General features: G+C 34.4%; 2 protein-coding genes and 1 long non-coding RNA gene across 5 annotated transcripts; 1 reads left to right on the forward strand and 2 right to left on the reverse strand.

Annotated features, from left to right (window-relative positions):
* Positions 1–393: 393 nt before the first annotated feature.
* Positions 394–2,383, reverse strand: LOC137825843 (protein LURP-one-related 1-like). 2 transcript variants are annotated; one of them, XR_011083368.1, is made up of 4 exons: positions 2,207–2,383; positions 1,481–1,665; positions 713–931; positions 394–595 (listed from the first exon to the last, which is right to left on the reverse strand). XR_011083368.1 is itself a non-coding variant. In XM_068631628.1 (4 exons), exons 1-4 carry the CDS (start codon positions 2,268–2,270, stop codon positions 485–487), a joined length of 429 nt encoding a protein of 142 aa, XP_068487729.1. In that variant the 5' UTR covers positions 2,271–2,383; the 3' UTR covers positions 394–484. The 2 variants fall into 2 exon arrangements, 1 of the variants encoding a protein (XP_068487729.1); XM_068631628.1 differs by having other exon boundaries at positions 713–781.
* A 184-nt stretch (positions 2,384–2,567) lies between these two features.
* Positions 2,568–3,655, forward strand: LOC137825844 (uncharacterized). The gene is made up of 3 exons (XR_011083369.1): positions 2,568–2,698; positions 2,787–2,982; positions 3,149–3,655. It is a non-coding gene; the product is annotated as an uncharacterized lncRNA (long non-coding RNA).
* Positions 3,656–11,216: 7,561 nt separating this feature from the next.
* LOC137825382 (protein LURP-one-related 15-like) lies at positions 11,217–13,270 on the reverse strand. 2 transcript variants are annotated; one of them, XM_068631055.1, is made up of 4 exons: positions 13,058–13,270; positions 12,362–12,531; positions 11,652–11,868; positions 11,217–11,535 (listed from the first exon to the last, which is right to left on the reverse strand). In XM_068631055.1, exons 1-3 carry the CDS (start codon positions 13,119–13,121, stop codon positions 11,746–11,748), a joined length of 357 nt encoding a protein of 118 aa, XP_068487156.1. In that variant the 5' UTR covers positions 13,122–13,270; the 3' UTR covers positions 11,217–11,535; positions 11,652–11,745. The 2 variants fall into 2 exon arrangements, with proteins under 2 accessions (XP_068487156.1, XP_068487155.1); XM_068631054.1 differs by having other exon boundaries at positions 12,362–12,537; positions 13,058–13,266.
* Positions 13,271–23,270: the final 10,000 nt, after the last annotated feature.

Genomic DNA, 23,270 nt, shown 5'->3' on the forward strand with positions numbered 1-23,270 from the left:
TACAAATTTTACTATTCAAAATATATTAAAATACTCTCACAACTATCACACCATTCACAATTTCCAATAAACTTTCTTCACACATCCACTCTAACATACCCCAATCCAAACAACCTCAACTTTCTTCACACTTTCTTCACACTTCCACTCCCACTCACACTCAACTTTCCACTCCCCCACACATCCTAATCCAAACACACCCTAAGAGATTTACTCCTTACAAAGGTTAAGCTTTTGTCATGGATATTACTACACCAATATTAGATCGCCATTTTTTTTAGGTGAGGTCAGAGATCCTTCTTCATCAATTACTCTGTGTGATAACTAATGCATGCATGGATAACATTATAAAATAAAAATTTCAAATAATAATTATGAAAAATTCACAAAATGTCAAAACAATTAAAAAATAATAATCAAAGAATCAAATACACATATCAAAGAAATTAAGACATTTTAGTATGATCTATCATGTGGTGATTGATCAAGATTCAAGAGTTACAATTAGAGCCACAATAAATGCATGATCGATATTTGGAGACACAGTCACCATGTACTTCTCTCTGCTGAATATAGTGCCAAGCTTTTTATTTATCTGCACCAACAAATAAGAAGCTGTAAAATATATATATATATATATATATATAATGTGATTAAAATAATCATATTATTTTTCCTTCAAAATGATAATTACGTATTAAAATTAAATTACCTGGGCAACAAGAATGTTGGAATCGCCTATGTAAACATCCCAAGAGGATCCAAACCAAGTTGCTTTGACCTAGAAGTCACAAACACCAGTGAGATTATTTGCCAAGAACACGTTTAATTTCGTCCTTAGCTGAAATAACGAGGATCTTTCCCTTCTAAAGATCAAATCCCCAGATTCTGCACTTTGGCCTCTAAATGCTTTCCAATTATCACTCGAAATCTGTATGATCCAACAATTTCAAACTTAAATTCAGCAACCATCAAATATACACTTCAATTTAAGACACTGATTAAGATAGTAACATTTGGTTCACCAAAATCGATCCAGATTTATTTTATTCTTTCATGCCATTTTGATAAAATGATCCATCTATATGGGTACGTTAATTTCAATAATTTTTTTCAAAAATTAGAAGAAAAAGAAAATAAATATCTTATAGACAGAGTAACATATGCACATATATACATCAGGATTGCATGAGATGTTGGTGTTTAATTAAATACGAAGAGGTATGAATTAATTATTAGGAACTATACTTTATTTGATAACAAATGATTTGATGTAGTCTGTTAAAGTTAAACAAAATTTAGTTATAATAAACTCTTAAATTATTTTTTAATATTATATTAGAAAATAAATTTTAAATTTAACTCAACTTTATAAAATAAATATTTATAATTATTTATATATTATGAAATATTTTAGTTTTTAATGTGAGATAATATTAATGAGTAAAAAAAGAAGAAAATAAGATATAAATAAACTGACCGATCCTTGAAGATGAACAATGGGGTTTCCATAAGCGTCAAACAAGTACATGTGTCTGCGGGGTGTTACGATGCTTACGATATTGCTCTTCACACTGAAAACTATGTTTCCATTGCTGTTTGTCACGGTGAAATTTTCACCTATACTCCTCTCCCTTGTGATTATCAGATGAACAGGATGGGGACCTGCAGAACAAATAAACACTTTAGACTAATTAAGAAAAAGTAAATAATCAATTAAATATAAAACATATTTTATTTTTAGTATAATAAGAAAAAAATTATAGTATTAGTATACATTTTTAATTCTATTCATTTTATTTAAATTTTGTTAATAATTAAAGTAATTAAACATCTTTTTAGTAGTATTTAGTCACAATTACACAAAAAAATAATATTAATATGAAATTAATTTTGGAAGGAGTCATTTTATCTTTTACATTTTACTTTATAAATTTAAAATATAACAAAATTATTGTTGTGTAATTCTTTTTATTATACTTAACCGATTATTTACAAAAACAAATATAAACGATTTGAACAAGATGAACAAGATGAAGATGGATTATAATTAAGAATGAATAGATAGCGTAAACGACATATGTTAAGAGAAAACTTAATTAAATGACAGCAAAAGGGAAATAAGAAGTTTAAAATAATTTAGTTATGTATATCAAACTATACATATGAATACGTTGCAAATATGTATGCATACGATCATATATACCTGGATCACAGTAGTGAGGGGCGATGATGGGGGTGCCAAAGGGTGGTGATAATTGGTTTGCCATATTTGATGGTTTTAAGGATGAGGCAGAAGAATATGATAGTTTAATTTGCAGAATCAGAAACTGAAACTTTCTTATCTGCAATGGTGAAGCATGTTATTGTAGGGATAGCTTTTCTTTGCGTATAAAAATCAAACTTCTTGTGATGATTAATCGTTTTGAATTCTCTAGTAGTTACGACCGAGAAAGTTGAACCAGGAAATGTCAACCTCTGTTAATAGGAAATGAGAATATTCCACACGCACAATGAATCATATAAAATAAGGATAAGTTATTTTATTAAACATGTTTATCCGAGCATTTTTCCTTCTCAACACCTCCATCTCTTCCTCAATCTTTCTCTTCATTCTTTGGAACTCTTCCTCGTTTTTCTTCTTCGGCATCTCCATCTCCTTCCTCATTTGCAAAATCAATGTCATTGGATCAAGTTGGTTAGTCTCTCTTACTTGAGTATTTTTGTCATTGCCTGTCATGTTCCTTGTTGTTACCATGTAGACACTCTAAAAGGTTTCTTCCCAGACTCACAGTGAACGTCAAATGTTCTTACAAGGTCGAGATCCTATCATAGTGACTCCTTATGTCTCTGTCTTCCAGTCTTCTTGACCTTCAGGTAGGATGATCTCATCCGGTTGATTCTTCCTCTCTCCAAGCCGAAGGGGAGGGGATACCTGCGAAGACACTCCGACGATCAAGTCAGTCCGAGTACAATATGCAGGTGAGTTGAGAGTGAAAAATTACCTTTGGTGCTAGGGTCCCCTCTAATATTTATACTTTTTTATGGTCCTCAACTATTGTAGGCTTGCACGGGATCCAAAAGAGGATCCAACTATGCCTTAATCATGGTTTACCATTAAACATGACTTAATTACAATTAATTGTAGGTTTATGCGTTGTGTTGGGGTTAGGGGAATCAATCGACCTTCTTAGCTATTCGGTCATGTCGATCTTCTTGGTAATCTGGTAGTACAATGTCTTTTTTTACTGTATTTATTATTATTTTGTGCTTTTTATTAGATCTACTGTTACGCTTAAAGTTATATTTTTTTGAAATAATAATTTTATTTTTATAAAAAAAAATTACTATTTAGTTTTTAATTTTCTTAAATTAAATAAATTTTATGTATTCAATTTTTAACAAAAAACAATATTCACATATTTTGTTAATGATCTCGTACAAAAGAGATTGAGAGAACTTCTTCAACCTGCTAAACTCTTTTCAGTGGGTTAGTTCACAATCCTCCTTGCACTTCTTAATTTCGTTTTGGTTTAATTTCTACTCTTGCTCCTCTACTCCGGTCAAATTCTCTTTTCTTCCTAGGCTCTCGATCGAGAGGACACTTGTAAAAATTGTCATTAATGTGCGATAATGATGTAACTTTTTGTTAAAAGTTGTGACTATTTATATGCTCATTATAGACTAATTATTATTGGGCGGAATTAACATTTGAATCGTTATTAAAAACATATTACCTAATTTTTTTAAGTACACTTTAGGCTTGTTAATCTGATCTTGATCTTAATATATTTTTGAACATGTTCATCAATCAGAAGAACCAAATACCGAGATGTTTATGTCTAGTCTGATTTTGAACGGTACAGTTAATAATAACCACGTTAGTTATGGCACTAATAGTAATGTTTAATAGTAATATTTAATATTTATTATCACTAAAAATATATTTTGTATTTTTTACTAATTAAATGATATATTATGAGACTAAAATTGTTAATTTTTGAAAAACTAAATAACCAAATAATGTAGTATTAGAATTTTTACGAACTAATTGAGAAATATGTAAAAAGAAGAGTGAATTTAAGTTTTTTCTTATTATTTAGTAAAATATCATAAATATGTTCTTACCAAATCTTATCGAAACCAGGAGATGAAATACAGTAAATAATAAGACTATAGTCCAAATATTTGGTACAAAAACTTAGAAGTCAAATTATGAGACACTAGGCTAAAATAATCTTGTAATATTTAATTTTCTTATTTTCAGTTGTCGTAAAAACATTATAAAACTATATTTGAAACGAGAAAAAATAAGAAAAAAAAAATGGAATAGAAAAAAGACAAATTATGCTCTGATTATGATTTCTTATAAAGTTGAGGAAAAAGAAAAAATATAAGTGGGAATCACCAATTTTATAATCTTTTCAATATCGAAAGAAAGATAAAGAGAAGATAATAACATATGATACAACAACACACTAGTTTTATTTTTGTATTTTTTTTATGCAGAACATACATTCTACTAAAATAGATGAGTTGTCTAAATACCACGAGTATAGGAATATGTTTATATATTTTTCTTATCTGTTTTAGGTCAAAGTTATTTTAGGTTTATCTTTTATTTATTAAAATAAAATTTATTATTTATTTAATTATAAATTACCTATAAATTTGGATTCATGAATAAATAAAAACTTATATGTAGATATTACGTTTGTAAGTAAAATCGAGTAATTTGTGAATTTTTTTTATATGTAACAATAAAGTAGTTATACAACAATCATATATGTATAATTTTCATGTTTTATGGTTGAGAATATTATTCAATGATAATTCAATCGATAACTAAATAAATTTTCTATACATATTATAATAATATTAATATTATAAATAATAATAATAATAATATTAATAACATTACTAATAACAATAATATCAACAATATTAATAATTTTAATGATAATACCAATCATTTTATTATTAGTAATAATGCTTTTGTTATTATTATTATTATTATGAGTGCTAATATTATTATTAAGATTATTATTAATATTCTATTAACAATATTATTATTATTATTATTATTGTTATTGTTATTATTACAATTATTAATATTTTTAATATTGTTATTATTATTATTAATATTATGTTTAATTATGTTAATATTCAATTTATTGATTTTTAAAAAACCAATTTAGTCCCATTTTTTTTATAAAAAAGTATGCAATTTGATTTATTCAGTCAAATATTCAAAAATGGCGTTAACTGGTGATGATTTGCACACACAGGATCATTGATATGCAAATATGAATTGTACACGTAGAAACCAATTTTTAGGATTTTATCTTTTTTCTCATCTTGGTGATCGACATAGGACGTAAGAGTGGAGGTAGAGGGATCAATGGCATTGAAGGTGATTGGAAGCAAAATTGGCGTAATTGGGATAAACACTTTGGCAGGGATAATAGAAGGAAATGGAATGGGTATGTGGCGATGGAGCGACACAAATGTTGTTTTCTAAGCGTAAGTGAGTGTGAAAGGGAGGAAGTAGCCCTGCGATGACGGTAAAGGGAAAGGTGGTGGGAATATGGTTCTGGCAGTAATCCACGTCATCAACTTTTGCTTCCCAAACTCTTCCCGGATGGCTTAGGCTGGGATCCCTCCACTATCGCACTATCTCAGCGATCTTCGACGCATTCGTGGTCGAAACCTTAGTCTCTGATCCCTCCCTCCTAGAAAACATTATCATCCTGGTCCTAGTCGTGGACTTTCGCAACAATCGCATCCACGCACTGGGCCCTTCCCTCCGTTTAACGCCCTCGCCGCTTTCAACCTTCACTCCCTCTGTTGTCTCTTTCTTTCCCACGTGCCATCATGAACGATTGCACAACAAACAACGAGGAACATACCAACGTGTACCATCCATGTTTGCATACCAATGATATTGTGTGTGCCATATCATCAACAATTAATATCATTGGCGAAAATTTAACAAAAAAATCCAATTGCATTTTTTTTAAAACTTTGAGACCAAATTGAATTTTTTAGAAACCACATAATAAATTGAATATTGACCTTAAATGGAGAAAAAAAAAGTTAATTATACCTTAATAATAGTATTATTAAATTATTATTATTATTAATGTTATTAATATTATTATTAATGTTATTATTATTATTATTTTTATTAATAATAATATTCCTATTAATTAATAAAATTATAATATTTATAATAAGAATAAAATCACTATAACATGATTATAAAAAAAAATGGTAAATGATTAAAGGTTCTATATAGGTTGTATGCATATTTGTGAGAAGTGGATTAGTTACTCCCTATAACACCTCCCCTCCTCCATTCCGTACCAGAAAGCAGTGGTACATGGAAGAGATGGAACATTCTGGTGCAAAGGTGGTAGTTGAAGGTGATATAGATGGTCCTACGTTTGACGTAGGTTGTTCGAACGATGAGTTGGCTGACCAGTTCACATCTACTGGCGTCGTTTGCAAAGGGGGAGGCAAACACACCTCGGGAGAGCGGAACAAGGGAAAACGACACCTCGGGAAGGTTTGGCTTCGGTTCTCAGGGCGAGGATGGTAGTGGTGGAAGAGATCTTACAGAGGGTAGCCCGTTGGGCCCTGTTGGTGTTAATGCTCGTGAACAAGGTGCGAATATTTTATAGGAGGAGTCTCTTGTGGGTGTCCCGCTGTTGTGGGAGGGAATGGGGACGGACAGTCCTTTCAAGGTGAACATAGGAAAGGAGGCGTACGAGGGTGTCAGTCCTTCAGATAACGTGGTGAAAGTGAAGGAAATGACTAATATCATGGGGACAAACTCAGGTAATTGGACATTGGATTTAGCTCTAAGGACGGGGGCGGGTTTGGTTGGAGGCAGGTACGATTCCGCGGATAGCTTGCTCAAGGAGAGTAACTCGGTGGACGTGCGGGTAGATCAGGTTCTTTTGGTTCATCAACCAGGCAATACGACTCATTCTTTCTTCGTGTTAGATAACGCAATTGAGAATTGTAATAAAATATTTTTGGTGAAGACAGATAAGAATGAGGCTTCTAGTGTTTAGTGTGTAGGAAAAGAAGTTGGATTTTCGTTTCCTCGACGCGAAGGTGTAATCCTAAATAATTTACTTTCATTATCTAATTGGGGTGGTGATCGTACGAGGAAGTTGAGGGGAGAAAGGAATAAGTTTGTTGATGAAGATAATTAGCTTGAACATCAGACGGTTAGGAGGCACCTTAAAAAGAAATTATTTAAGGGATCTGATTAGCAAGGAACATGTGGATATGGTGTGCTTACAACAGACGAAGTGTTATAGTTTTAGGAGGGAGAAAGTTTTTCTTCTTTGGGGGTGTAATGAAGTTAACTGGGTTGAGAACAAAGTGTTAAACAGTGCAAGTGGGGTTTTAACAATGTGGAGTAATAAGTCATTTTAGATGATTAGTTTTGTAAACGGAAGGAATTATTCGGTGATTGAAGGTTTTAGGAAGTTTGGTAATGGGGTATTTGTAACTATAGTGAATGTTTATTGCTCTGTCACTTTACGGGAAAAGAAGGAGGTGTGGAAGGAAATAAGTGTTGTCAGAATGAATCAACTGTCAAAGGCTTGGTGTATTATTGGAGATTTCAATTCTATTAGATGGCAAGAGAAGAGGAATAGTTTGATGTTGACGTCAGATTATTCTAGAGAAATAAAAGGTTTCAATGATTTTATTGAAATATCGGAATTGGTTGATATCCTGTTGGTTGGTAGGAAGTTTACTTGGTACAAGCCTAATGGAATGGTAAAAAGCAGAATTGATAGGGTGCTTGTTTCAAAGGAATGACTGGAAGTTTGGCCAAATTGTCAGCAGTTCGTGTTCAGCAGATCAATCTCTGATCATTGTGCAGTAATACTTAAAGAGGCGTCCGTGGACTGGGGTGTGAAACCTTTTAGGTGTTTGGATGTGTGGCAAAGAGATAGTAGATTTAAGGAGTTTGTGAGTTTGAGTTGGTCTTCTTATGAGGTCGTAGGAGGTGGGATATTTGTGTTCAAAGAAAAATTGAAAAAGCTAAAAGTAGATTTAAAAGTATGGAATAAAGGAGTCTTCAAAGATGTGAATCTTGCTAGTAAGGAAGTGCAAAAGAGGATTGAGGTTTTAGACGCACGTGACGATGATTGTGGGTTAGCTGAGTCAGAAAGGGAAGAAAGAAAGGCTCTCCTTGCTGAACTTAACAAAACAAGGTTTAAGCAAGAGGCGATTATGTTTCAGAAAGCTAGGCAAAAATGGTTAAAACAGGGGGACCTTAATACAAGGTTTTTTCATTCCACTGTTAAATGGAGAAGAGCAAGGAATCAATTGCATTGGTTGTTTGTTAACGGTACCTGGTGTGAGGATAAGCAGGTGATCAAGGACAAGGTTCAAGAGTTCATTAAAGACAGGTTTGATAAGAACGATGCATGTCAGGTTCGACTGGATAATGCTAGGTTTTGCTCCATTTTGGATTTAGATAATGATTTGTTGATTGGTGAGTTTTCCGAGGAAGAGATTAGGGCTGTGGTTTGGAGTTGTGACAACTCAAAGAGTCTTGGGCCTGATGGCTTCAATTTTGGTTTCTTATAATTTTGTTGGGACATCATTAAGAAGGATGTGATGGTGACAGTGAAGGATTTTGCGGTTAATGGTTGTTGGCCCAGAGGTACAAACGCTTCGTTCCTTTGTTTAATACTAAAAGTTGAAAACCCTCAGTAGCTCGGTGAGTTTAGACCCATTTCCTTAGTTGGTTGCCTTTACAAGATCATTTCTAAAGCACTTTCTATACGATTGAAAAAGGTGATCATAAAGTTATTGACGACAGACAGTCGACTTTTCTTGAAAGAAGAGGCTTGTTAGACAGTGTGCTAGTAGTTAACGAGGTGTTGAAAGAGTACAAAAGAAAGAGAAATAGTTGTGTTTTCTTCAAAGTTGACTATGAGAAGGCGTACGACTCAGCTAGTTGGGAGTTTATTTATTTTATGCTTTGGAGGATGGGTTTTTGTGATATGTGGATTCATTGGATAAAGGGCTGTTTAGAATCAGCGTTTGTTTCAGTTCTAGTGAATCGTAGCTCAACTAAGGAGTTCTTTCCTATGAAGGGTCTTCATCAAGGTGATCCGCTAGCTCCGTTTCTCTTTCTTATTATGGCAGAAGGGCTGGCTGGGGTGTCAAGGATGGCCGAAGAAAAGAATCTGATTGACAGTTTGGAGATTGGCATAAAGTGAAGGTAAACATGTTACAGTACGCGGATGATACCTTGTTTTTCTGTGAAGCTAACACCAAAAGCATTTTCAATATTAAGGCGATTCTGCAATGCTTTGAGCTTGCCTCGAGGCTTAGGGTTAACTTTTTGAAAAGTAGAATTGGCGGAACAGGGCTGGATCAACTTTCGCTACAACGTTTTGCAGTTATCCTTAATTGCGACGTGATGGGTTCTTCTTTTGTTTACTTGGGTCTGCCTATTGATGGGAATCACAAGCGCGATGACTTTTGGAATGGGGTGATAAAGAAAGTTCAGGCTATACTAAGTAGGTGGAAATGTAAGTGCTTGTCGTTGGCGGGAGGATTTGTTTGATCAAGTCTATTCTTTCTTCTATCCCACTATTCTTTATGTCCTTATTCAAATTGCCTTCCGGGGTGACAGATAAGTTGGTTAGGATCCAAAGGAATTTTCTTTGGGGGTGGGGTTCTGAAGGAAGAAAGATCACTTGGGCTTCTTGGGAAAAGGTTTGTAAGCCTGTCGAAGTTGAGGGGCTTGGTATTATTGATTTAAAGTTTTTTAATCTGGCTTTGTTAGGTAAGTGGATATGGAGGTTGGGTTCGGATAAGGTGTGGGCTTCGGAGGGTTGGGGTAGAAGTTTTGAAGATGGGTTCAAGTGGAAAATTGGTGATGAGAAGGATATTTCTTTCTGGGAGGACAGTTGGCTAGGTAGTGATGTGCTAAAGAGAGTCTTTCTAAGACTGTTTTCTCTTTGTTCGGCAAAAGATGCAAAGGTGGCTGAGCTTGGGTCTTGGTCTGACGGTGTTTGGATTTGGCATTTAGCCTGGCGTAGACCTTTTTTTGATTGGGAGAAGCCTTTGGTGGATCAATTGTGTCAGGCACTTCTTGAGGCTAGGCTGGCTTCGGGAGAGGCGGATATGTGAGTTTGGAAGGCTGGGGGTCTTCAGACATTTTCAGTTAACTCTGCCTATTTTCTTGTTAGGAGGGATTGTGAGGTGGATTTTTCTCCGGGTTTCAATAAGTTATGGAGTTGTAAAGCTGTATTGTCTGCTTTATTTACAGCTTGGAGGGTGTTGGAGAATAAGATTGCTACTAGGGTAAATCTGGAAAGGTGTGGGGTGTTGTTGGAAAGTTCTTTGTGTTGTATGTGTGGGAAGGAGGAAAAGTCTCACCGCAATTTGTTTTTCGCTTGCAGTTTTGCTTGGCGGGTTTGGTGTTTTTGCTTTAAGTGGTTGGGAGTGTCGTTTGTGTCTCACATTGATCCTTCGTCAAACTTTGCTCAGTTCAGGTTGAACATGTTTTCTGATTCATTTAATGATGTATGGAGCACAATTTGGGTTGGGGTTGTGGGGGAAATCTGGAATCACAGGAACTTTATCATTTTCAATAGGAGGGTGGCTGACGCATCAGAAGTGTGTGCAATGGTGCAAGCAAAGGTGTAGTCTTGGATTTCTGCAAAATTTCGTTCTGTCTCGTTTTCCTTCTCTAACTGGTGTTTGGAACCTTTAGAATGTATGAGAATGGTTTTTTGATGTATGTTAGGATTTTAGTAAGATTCGTGTTTTAGTTTGGTTAGTTTGACAGCTTTAATTTAAAAGTTGTTCATTGTATATTTTGTATAAGGGTTGAAACCACCCCTGAAATGATTCACATTTATTTAATTTTTATTGTTGATAAAAATAAACTAACCTTCTAAAATGTTACTCTGAAGGTGATGTGGGTTGGTGAATTGCAGGAAGAGGTTCACAAGGTTAATCTTATCATGATATTACTACCCCAATATTATATAGCCATTTTTTAGGTGAGATCAGATATCCTTCTTCTTCGTCCCTTTCCTTTTGCAAATTGTGTCTATTTTATAATTGGACCTACCTTTCCTCTTTAATGCATAAGATGCCACTCATGAAATCTTCAATTACTTTATGATAACTAATGCATGAATAACATTTTAAATAATACTGAAAAATTCACAAAATTCCAAAACAATTAAATAATAGTAATCAAAAGAGTCAAATACACATATAATTTTTTTGAGTAATTTTAATATGATCTATCATATTATAATGGATTAAAACTTCAAAATATTAAAAAATAAATTTTAAACCTAATCCAATTTCATAAAATTTATAAAATAAAATTTATCCACCAACGCCGCCACCACCACCTGCGTTAGATCTCACAAAACAAGTTACAATTAGACTAACAATAAATGCATGATCGATATTTGGACACACAGTCACCATGTACTTCTCTCTGCTGAATATGGGGCCAGACTTTTTACTTATCTGCAGCAACAATTATTTCTATGAGTAACAAGCTATAATATATAATTATATATAATGTGATTAAATAATCATATATTTTCCTTCAAAATGATAATTACATATTAAAATTAAATTACCTGGGCAACAAGAATGTTGGAATCGCCTATGTAAACATCCCAAGAGGATCCAAACCAATTTCCTTTGACCTTGAAGTCACAAACACCAGTGAGATTATTTGCCAGGAACACATAGTTTCGTCCTTAGCTGAAATAATGAGGATTTTTCCCTTCTAAAGATCAAATCCCTAGGTTCTGCACTTTGACCTCTAAATGCTTTCCAACTATCACACCAAATCTGTATGATCCAACAACTTTCAAACTTAAATCTCAGCAACCATCAAATACTCGTACACTTCAATTTAAGACACTGATTAAGACACTAATATTTGGTTCATCAAAATCGATCCATTAATTTTATTCTTTCATGCCATTTTGATAAAATGATATATGGGTACGTTTCAATATTTTTTTTTTCGAAAATAAGAAGAAAAAGAAAATAAATATCTTACAGACAAAGTAACATATGCACATATATACATCAGGACTGCATGAGATGTTGGTGTTTAATTAAAGAGGAAAAAAGTATGAATTAATTACAAATTATACTTTATTTGATAGCGGTTTGAGGTACTCGGTTAAGATCAACTAGTTATAATAAATTTTTAAATTTATATCATATATTAAAAATATAACATAAATTTTAAATTTAATTTAATTTTATAAAACCATTTATAAGAGATCTCCAACATTATTGAATAAAAAAAAGTTGAAGATATGAATGAACTAACCGATCCGCGAAGATGAACAATGGGATTTCCAGAAGCGTCAAACAAGTACATGTGTCTGCGGATGCTTGCAATACTGCTCTTGACACTGAAAACTATGTTTCCATTGCTGTTTGTCACAGTGAATTTTTCACCTATACTCCTCTCCCTTGTGATTATCAGATGAACAGAATCTGGACCTGCAGTATTATATAATTAACAAATAACCACTATAAATTAATTAAAAAAAGTAAATAATCAATTAATTATAAAATATATTTTATTTTTAGTATAATAAAGAAAAATATTATAGTATTAATTTAATTTTTTTAATTTTATTTCAATTTTGTTAATAATTAAAATAATTAAACATATCTTTAGTAGTTTTTAGTCATAATTACACAGAAATTAATTAATTTTGGAAAGAGTCATTTTATCTTTTATTGTTTACTTTTATTGTTCTGTAATTCTTTTTATTATACTTAACTGATTATTTACAAAAACAAATATAAACAAATTTGAATTACCATAGCTAACAAGATGAACAAGATGAAGATGAATTATAATTAAGAATGAAGAGATAGCGTAAACGACATATATTAAAAGAAAACTTAAATGACAGCAAAGGGGAAATAAGAAGTTTAAAATAATTTAGTTATGTATATCAAAGTATACATATGAATACGTTGCAAATATGTATGCATAAGATCATATATATACCTGGAGCACAGTAGTGAGAGGCGATGATGGGGGTGCCAAAGGGTGGTGATAACTGGTCTGCCATATTTGATGGTTTCAAGGATGAGGCAGAAGAATATGATAGTTTAATTTGCAGAATCAGAAACTGAAACTTTGTTATCTGCAATGGTGAAGCATGTTATTGTAGGGATACATTTTCTTTGCGTATAAGAAATGAGACACCCGTTTTGTTATCTGCAATGATGACCACCCGTTTTGACTGACAAAGTTGAAATGTCAACCTATGTTAATAAGAAATGAGATATTCCACCCGCACAATGAATCATATCATGAAAAGGTAAACTATTACAAAAATAAGGATAAGTTATTTTATTAAGCTTGTTTAATGTGATGATAAGTGTACAAAACATAACCGAGAGAGAGGTTAAGCCGAAAGCTAAATACAAACAGAGAGGTTATGCATAAAAGAATAAAATAAAATATAAATATTATTATTATAATAAGACCCAATTAAATAAAAGTCTGCATTAAGGGGTGCATAAATGATAAAAAAGTGTATGAAGAAAGCCCAAAGGTAAGAGCATAAGCCCATTAAGAAAACTGTATAAATAGGAGGTAACATAAGAGGTAAGTAAGAGTGATTTTTATCTTATGAACATTAAACCATTTCTGACTTTGGCATCGGAGCGACTTGCAGGTACACCCCCCATCTGTGTGAAGGAGAAGCCGAGAGCACCTACCTTGAGGAGAAGCTGAGAGCACCCAACGTGAGGAGAAGCCTAGAGTATCCAGCCCAAGAAGAAACCGAGAGAGTCCAGCCCAAGATTGGAAGATTTGTATAAGAGTTAATCTTGTCAACCTAATTCTAGTGTTCTTGGTCCTTGTTGTAAGAACATTTTGGCGCCCACCGTGGGGCCGAGAAGTAGCTGAAAAAGGTTGAAGACAAGATGAATCAAAGAGAAGAACAAGGTGGAGAGCAGGCAGACAATATTAACATGTCAATGGCAATGTTGGTACAACTACAAAAAGAATTTGAGATGTTAAAGAAGAATAATGAAGAAGAATTAAGTATGTTGAGAGCCAAAAATGCACATATGAGAAGAAAGTTACAAGAGGAAACAATTTTAAATTCATCCTTTGAAACTGTTCAGCCTAGAGCACATGTGAACGAAAGGATTCATCACAATGAAAGTTCCCAAACCAAAAGAAGATTGCTTGAAAACTCTGGGGGTTTTGCAGGAGCATCTTCCAGAAAGCATCCGTTCTATGATGTTATAGTTGATACTCCATTACCTGACAATTGGAAAATTTTGACCATTGACAAATATGATGGAAGTACAGACCCTGATGAACATATTGCAATATACACCACTCAGATCAGTTTATATACATGGAATGATGTTGTTATATGCAGGGTGTTCCCTACGACGCTGAAAGGAGCAGCATTAAGTTGGTTCACGCGCCTCCCACCTTTGAGTGTTGATTGTTTCGATACATTGGTGGAAAAGTTTGGTGCTCATTTTGCAACTATTCGCCCTCATCATTTAACATCAATTGCCTTAGTAAACATAAGACAAGAGAAGGGAGAGTCGTTAAGAATGTTCATGGAACGCTTTGGAAAGGTCGCCTTGGGTATTCGAAATCTCAGCCCAGAGGTTACCATGCATCATATGATAACAACATTAAAACCGGGACCATTTGCCGACAGCCTTTGCAAAAAACCCGCAGCTAATTTGGATGAACTAAGGCAGCGGGCGTCAAAATTTATGCAGATGGAAGAACTAAGAGAGTTCCGAAACCAGGTAAGGGTTGATGGAGGTGAGAAGAGGGTGATGGAAAGAGAAAGTGGACCTATGGTCAGAAGAGCCTGAGAAGAGTTTAGAAGTCGAAAATTCCAACAATACACACCTTTGAATACAAACAGAACAAGAGTTCTACAGGAAGCTATGGCTGCAGAAATAATACCGCCACCAAGAAAAGCAAGAACACCGGAGAGAGCAGATCACACTAAACATTGTGAATATCATAAAAATCATGGTCATCATACAGAAGAATGTATTGGGTTGAAAGATAGAATAGAAGAATTAATTCAAGCAGAGCAGTTGAAACGTTTTGTTCGAGGAGGAAATACAAGAATGAGGTTAAGTCCGGAGAGAGGTTTGAGAGGGGGTGAGATATGAGAGAGAAGGGTGGAAAGATTTGAAAGAAGAGAAAATAAAATAATAGAAAAGAGAGATGATAGAAGGGGCGGAATGCCAGATAGAGTTTATCAAAACACACAGTCAGTAAGGCGAAATAGGGAGCGAAGTTTGGGAAGGCCGGTCAGGGGGTTTATAAACACAATTTCAGGTGGGTTCTCTGGAAAAGAATCCTCGTCAGCAAGAAAACAACATTGGAGAAGTATTAGAACCATTAATCATATTTTTAAAAGAAGAACTTTGCCACCAATGCTTTTTACAGATGAAGATTTTCAAGAAATTGATCCTGATCATGATGACTCTATGGTGATAACAGTAGAAATAGCCGAGTATGCCGTCATGAAAACCTTGATTGATCAGGGGAGTTCAGTTGATATTTTGTTTTGGGATACTTTCAAAAGGTTGCACTTGAAAGAAGAAGATATTGTACCTTTCCGAGAACAAATCATTGGCTTCTCGGGTGAAAGAGTTAGCACAAAAGGATATGTTGATTTAATGACAACATTCAGAAGAGGCAGTAAGACTAAAAAGATCAAAATCAGGTACTTAGTGGTGGATGCTTCCACATCATACAATGTATTTTTGGGACGATCTTCTTTGAATAAATTGGGAGCAATAGTCTCAACACCGCACTTAGCCATGAAATTCCCAACAGAGAAGGGGGAGATAGCAACAATTTATGTCAATCAAAAAGATGCTCGAGAGTGTTATGCAGCAGGTTTGAAGATGAATTTGAAAGCAAATAAAGATACTGAAAGAATGGTGGCAATGGTAGATTTGGACCCCAGATTAAATGATGAGAGGTTAGAACCAAAAGAAGAGACAACAGTTGTGGTATTGGGCCAGGACGAGAAACAATGTACTTATATAGGTGGAAGTTTGCCTGAAGAATTGTTGAACAAACTCATCACGGTGTTACGTAACAACAAAGATTTATTTGCTTGGAAACCATCTGATATTCCTGGGATTGATCCGGAGGTAATTTGTCACAAGTTGTCTGTTTGCCGAGAAGCAAGACTGGTATCTCAAAAACGAAGAAAGTTGGGAGAAGAAAGACGAAAGACAGCAATTGAAGAAACCGAAAAGTTTATGCAAGTTGGTTTCATTCGAGAGGCTCAGTATACGACATGGTTATCTAATGTGGTGCTTGTTAAGAAACCGAATGGAAAATGGAGAATGTGCACAGACTATATAGACCTGAATAAAGCCTGCCCGAAAGACACATATCCATTACCCAACATAGACCGTTTGGTGGATGGGGCGTTTGGACAAGAGATGATGAGCTTTCTTGATGCCTATTCAGGGTATAATCAAATACAAATGTATGAACCGGATATTCCAAAAACAGCTTTCACCACAGATACTGCAAATTATTGTTATAAAGTCATGTCTTTCGGTTTGAAGAATGTTGGAGCAACATATCAAAGGTTGATGGACAAGGTGTTCAAAAATTTAATTGGAAAGAACATGGAAGTTTATGTTGATGATATGATTGTAAAATCAGGAGAAGTAGAGAAACATTTAGAAGACCTTGAGGAGGTGTTTGCACGAATAAGAAAGTACAAAATTCGTCTCAATCCAGAAAAGTGTGTTTTCGGTGTAAGAGGAGGAAAATTTTTGGGGTTCATGTTAACAAACAGGGGTATTGAGGCAAACCCTGATAAATGTGAAGCAATAATGAAGATGGGAAGTCCAAAAAAGTTGAAGGAAGTACAAATACTAGTAAGAAAGTTGAACTCATTATCAAGATTCTTACCAATATTGGCCGAGAGAACTAAACTGATAGTAAACTTGTTGAAAAAATCTGAAACCTTTGAGTGGAATGAGCGATGTGAACAAACCTTTTCTCAAATCAAAAAAATAGTAGCCGAACCACCAATCTTAGTTAAACCTGTGTCAACCCAACCTATCATAGTTTACCTAGCAACCTCACATGAAGCTATAGGAGCTGCCTTAGTCCAAGAAAACCCAGATCAAAAACCAATATATTTTGTGAGTAGGTCCCTTCAAAATGCCAAAACCAGGTATCTCAAGGTTGAAAAAGTCGCCCTAACACTGGTGTATGCCGCAAGACGTCTTCGACCATATTTTCAGAATCATCAGATAATTATGAGAACAGACTACCCAATATCTAAAATTTTGAGAAAACCAGAACTTGTAGGTAGAATGGTGACATGGTCGATGGAGCTTTCAGAATATGGAATAAAATATGAACCAAGAGGACCAATCAAAGCTCAATCCCTTGCAGATTTCATTATTCAAATGCCGACAACAACACAACAGGAACAGTGGACATTATATGTAGATGGCGCATCAAGCAAAAAGGGAAGCGGAGCAGGGATAGTACTTGAAGGACCAGATAACTTCCAAGTAGAGATGACATTGAGATTTGAGTTCAGAACATCCAACAACCAAGCCGAATATGAAGCTCTTATTGCAGGATTGTTGTTAGCCAGGGACAAGGGAGTCGAAAATGTAATTTGCAAAAGTGACTCTCAGCTTTCGGTAGGACATGTGCAAGGGGAGTATCAAGTAAAAGATCCATTATTGATGAAATATTATCATAAAGTATTAAATATTATGCAGTGCTTTAATAAGGCCGAAATAAAATATATTCCAAGAGAAATATGAAAGCAGACTCATTGTCTAAGTTAGCAAGTCAACAACGACAAGTGCAACATAATTCAGTCATACAACAAACCCTCAGCCATCCGACAGTTAGTTTGGAAGAATGCCTCAATATTACAACATCAAAAGATGAATGGATAAACACATATATAGAAGTTATAAAGAGCCAAGAACAAGGTGTTGAACTAAATACAAAAATGGCAAAGAAAGTGGCTAGTTTTGTTTTAATTGGTGATGAACTTTACAAAAGAGGATATTCTATGCCTTTGCTAAAGTGTCTCGAGAGAGAGAGCAAGCGCAATATGTAGTTAAAGAACTTCATGAAGGAATTTGTGGATTACATTGTGGAGCTCGAACAATGGCAACAAAAGTCTGCAGGGCCGGATACTACTGGCCAACAATTCGAGAAGATTGTGAGACCTATGTTAAAGCATGTAAAAAATGTCAAGAGTTTGGAAGTTTAAACCATAAACCAGCACAAGAGTTGCAAGGAATTGTTTCTCCATGGCCATTTGCAAAGTGGGAAATTGATATACTTGGTCCATTTCCACTTGGGCGAGGACAAACCAAGTTCATGATAGTAGTTGTGGACTACTTTAAAAAATGGATAGAAGTAGAAGCATTGACTAAGATAACGGCTTAGCAAGTTCAAACGTTTGTATGGAAAAATATAATATGTCGATTTGGAATCCCACACACCATTATAACTGAAAATGGCCGACAATTCATTGACAAAAAACTTATGGAATTTTATGCAGATTTGGGGATCAAGTCAACAAACACTTCAGTTGAACATCCGCAAACGAATGGACAAGTCGAAGCTGCAAACAATGTTATTCTCGGACAGTTAAAGAAGAGGTTAGGAAGCGCTAAAGGTTTATGGGCAGAGAAGTTGCCAGAGATATTATGGGCATATAGGTGCACACCACAAACTTCAACTGGTGAAACACCATTCAATCTCACATATGGAACAAATGCAGTGCTACCAGTAGAAGTTAATGAACCAACGTTACAAAGGCAAATGGAAGATTGGAATATCAACAATGAATGTTTAAGAACTGACCTTGATCTTATTGAAGAACTTAGAGAACGAGCAAAGATAAAGGAAGCAGCAGTAAAGAGAAGAGCAATGAAGAGGTTTAATGCAAAAGTAAAGTTAAGAGATTTTAAAGAAGGGGATTTGGCCTGGAGAATGCGAACTGATGCTCGAAAAGATTCGCGACATGGAAAGCTAGCATCTAATTGGGAAGGTCCTTTTAGGATACTGAAAAATTTGCAAAATGGAGCCTATAGATTAGAGACTTTGGAAGAAAAAGTGATACCAAGAACCTGGAATGCGAGCCATTTGAAGTTTTATTTTAGTTAAGGCAGAAGGTGTAAAAAAAAAAAAAAAAGACTTTGATGTACATATTTTTTTGTTTAATGAAGAAGAAGATAGAAACCATCTCATTTACTTTCAATTTTCGGTCATGGATGATTTCATTCCAGGTGAAACCCAACCGAAAGAATTCTTTGGTCTTGGAAGATTTCATCATAATTGAAACCCTGCCAAAGAAAACAAATCAAAAAACAATTCGGGCTTGGATGCTTTCACTTTAAGTGAAAACCCTCCCGATATCACGTATAGTGAAATGTAAAGCAAAAAACTCTTAAATTTTTTACATATTTAAAACAAAATCATAAGGTCCAAGTTAACAAAGCGATTAATGGTTTTATGCCTTCAAAACCACAAGGTCTAGAGCAACAATTTTATAATTCAAAATCGAAAGGTAGTTGATAATTACTTCAAAACTGAAAGATTTAGGTTGCGAAGTGCTCAATAATTTTATTTAAAAATAAAAAAATCCAAGTTGCAAAGTGGTCAATAATTTTATTTTTCAAAACCGAAAAGTCTAATTAAAGGTATATTAAACCAGCTATTTTCCAAAGAATATAATCTATAGTTCTCATGTTTGGTATATTAGATTCATTAAACTAATATATATTTTAAACATACTGAACCGAGAGGTCTTAAAGCAAAATCGAGAGGTCTTAAAGCAAAACCGAGAAGTCTAACCAAACATTGGCGTATCAGTATCAAGTCCAAAAGTTCAAACCTATAAAAATAGTCAAAATTCATCTCTAACTAGAAAAATTGAGAACTTTAAATAGGAAGTTCATAAAACTGTTTACGGTTCAACCTCAAAAACCGAAAGGTTCTGGTTATAAGATGATTAATAATTTTATGCTTTGACAATCCAAAGGTCTAATTGAAGATGTATTAAATCAACTCTTTTCCAAAGAATAAGTGCAGATCTCGTTTTCATTAAAGCCGAAAAGGTAAGATGAATTTATCTTAGGTTGGAAAATTAAATCAAAGATAAAACCGAGAATGTTATTTTATTTTGGTTAACTAAAACCAAATACTAAAACCGAAAAGGTGGAACCTGATAAGTTGGTTATATTAGATCATCTAATTTTGTCTTTCATGCATACCTATGTTAAATAAAATTATTATTTAGACCGAAAGGTTGGCACCGAGAGAATAATACCGAGAAGTTAGGACCGAGAAGCCTATGATAGCATTTGCTCGTAACCGAAAAACAAAATTAATCAATCAAATCACATAACCGAAAGATCAAGATTGAGAAGTCTGTGATAATATCTATGGGTAACCGAAAAATAACATTAAATATTTCAAATAAAAAAAAAATTGGTTAGGCCGGAAGGTATAAAATGATATTTAAATGGTAACAAAAAAATGGCTCGAATTAAAAGAAAACAATAAAGTTTATAAATTCTAACCGATAAGTTCAAAAGGTGATTACATTAAGAATGCAAGCATCAATACATTCATCAGATATCATGGCATTCCAAAACAAATCCACTTCTCGATAAGCAAATCGAGAGCTACAAACCAAAATTATAACTTATATTCATCTAGTTCACGACGTTCACATCTTCAGCATCCTCTTCAGGAATTTCACTAACAGGAATTAATTCACCTTTGTAAAAATCCTTCTTAACATCAAAATTGCCTTCATCGATAGGAATCTTATAAAAATACTTCGCTTGTAGAAGAGCCTTATCAAAGCCTAATTTATGTTGCTCCAAGATAAAGTTCTCGTCTTCAAAAACATTCACCTTCAACTGCTCTATCTCTTTCTTCATAACTGTGATGGTGCTTGTGTTAGATTCCTTTACAGCAGATAATTCCAAAATCTTCTCATCCAAAAGTTGATTTTCACTACGAAGGCAAATGTTATCTTCATCAATCTTCAAGTTCTCAGCCTTTAACTCAGAGATATGCTTTACAAGATTTCCTTTTTCTGTCTCTTGTTGATTTTTCTACATATTCATCTCTTCTAGTTGCAAAGTTAACGAACTCATCTTCTCATTAGTCTCGGCAAGTTCACTCTTCAACTTTTCAAACTCAGCAAGAGACACACAATTTCCATTCTTCGCTTTCATCATCTTCCCAATCAAAAGAGTTCTACTCGAAAGCTCGATAATAGAATCAGCTAGAGAAGCAACATCAGTGGCTTTCAACATATTATAAGATGATTCACTAAAAGAGGTTTGAACAAACTTCGCATATTTTGTTGAAGCACCAAAGATTGTTTCAGGAAGAGGTTCAGTCGAACCACCTTCAGCGTGGCGATGGCGCCGAGAAGAAGAGTGAGATCTCTTGCTAATTCTATCTCGTTTCTTAGACTTCTTCGAAGGACCAGCAACATGAGCATCATTTGTAGGTTCAGCTGCTTCAACGCGTGAAACAGGTTCTACAGTCTCCACTTCCACCACAGGATTGACCACGTTCTCACGCCGAGGGGTTACATCACCTACTTTGTTGAGAAGCCTTGTGAAATAAGATCGAGCTTTCAGATTGGTGCTCGCCATCAAAGCTGAAAATCAATAAAAAATTTAGAAAAGTTAAAAATCTCATCCTATAAAGCGAGAAAATGTGAAACAACCACATACAAATAAGATATTCTCGGGGTCTTGATGAAGTGTACAATTGTAGCAAGGCGCGAGTGGGAATCCGATACGAGAGGTGACTAAAAACTTCAATAACATGATGATCGGCAACATCCATTGAGTGAAAAGACATTGAGTTAAACTTCAAAGGATCTTTCGTCCAATACAAAGGAAATTTCGGAGAATCTCCATTAAAAAAATACTCTCTTCCTTCTGCCTCTATTAGAATTTTGAAAAATCCTCCCTTAAAATCCTTATATGAAGAGGTAAAAGGTTTAAGAAAACAAATATCGGGTTTATTAATAAGGGACAACCAACCTGGTCGTTTACTAGGCCGAGAGCTATAATAGTACAAGAAAGATGTCGGGCTAGGAGAAAGTGATAGTAATTTACATAAAATACTGAAAGCTTGCATTGACGCCCAACCATTTGGGTGAAGCTGGGTAGGAGCAATATTAAGAAAATTAAGGACTCCCATTTGAAAATCGTTCAAAGGCAATCGAATATGAAGATCTCTAAAAAAACAAGCAGAAAAATAAAAAAATTCATAGCTATCACCCTCTCGGCCATGGCAAACGTTATCAACATTCCCAACACGCCGAAAAGAAATTATATCATTCTCAATATTAGAATAATAAATCTGAGAATGGGAAAGGAAACTACGAAGCTCACTAGCAGAATGGTACCGAGAAAAGAACTCTTGAACCTTAGGCTTAACCCACTGATAACCTGGACGAAGATTTTTCGGAGGCATAATTCTTTCGAATATTGGAGGAGCATCAACAGTAGGAGCTCCATTCGAATCCTTCATACAAGGAGTAGCAGACGAAGACTTTGATTCAGGACGCTCTTCTTCTCGAACCACTCGGCCAGTGGATTCACCACCCGTGCTTGAAAAACCACTCAAATCATCAGTAGTAGAAGAAGAACGCGAAATAGACATATTACCTTTAAAAGAAACAAATGAAGCTTGAAAACGAACTTCCTTTCAGAAAGCAACGAAACTCACATAAAACCATAATAGATTGAGTGAGAGACCTATTTATAACCCAAATCAAACCCAAGAATTTGAAACGTTCCAAAAACTTGAAACCGTTCAAAAATACATCATCTAACGGTTAAAACAACAAATTCATGTCAAATCACTTAGTCTGAACAAAATAAATCACAAAAAACGAGGCATTTAATATCAAATCAAATCACATTTCAAACCTATTATATTATATTCAGACATAAATACTTTTCTTAAAACTTAAATAAAAATCTTTATGTCTCGGGGCCAGTGTACTGGTAGGCTAAAATCGAGAGGTTAAGCCGAAAGCTAAATACAAAACATAACCGAGAGGTTATGCATAAAAGAATAAAACAAAATATAAATATTATTATTATAATAAGGCCCAATTAAATAAAAGCCTGCATTAAGGGGTGCACAAATTATAAAAAGGTGTAGA

This window comes from Phaseolus vulgaris, chromosome 8 (assembly GCF_000499845.2).
Source record: "Phaseolus vulgaris cultivar G19833 chromosome 8, P. vulgaris v2.0, whole genome shotgun sequence".
NCBI classification, from domain to species: Eukaryota; Viridiplantae; Streptophyta; class Magnoliopsida; order Fabales; family Fabaceae; genus Phaseolus; species Phaseolus vulgaris.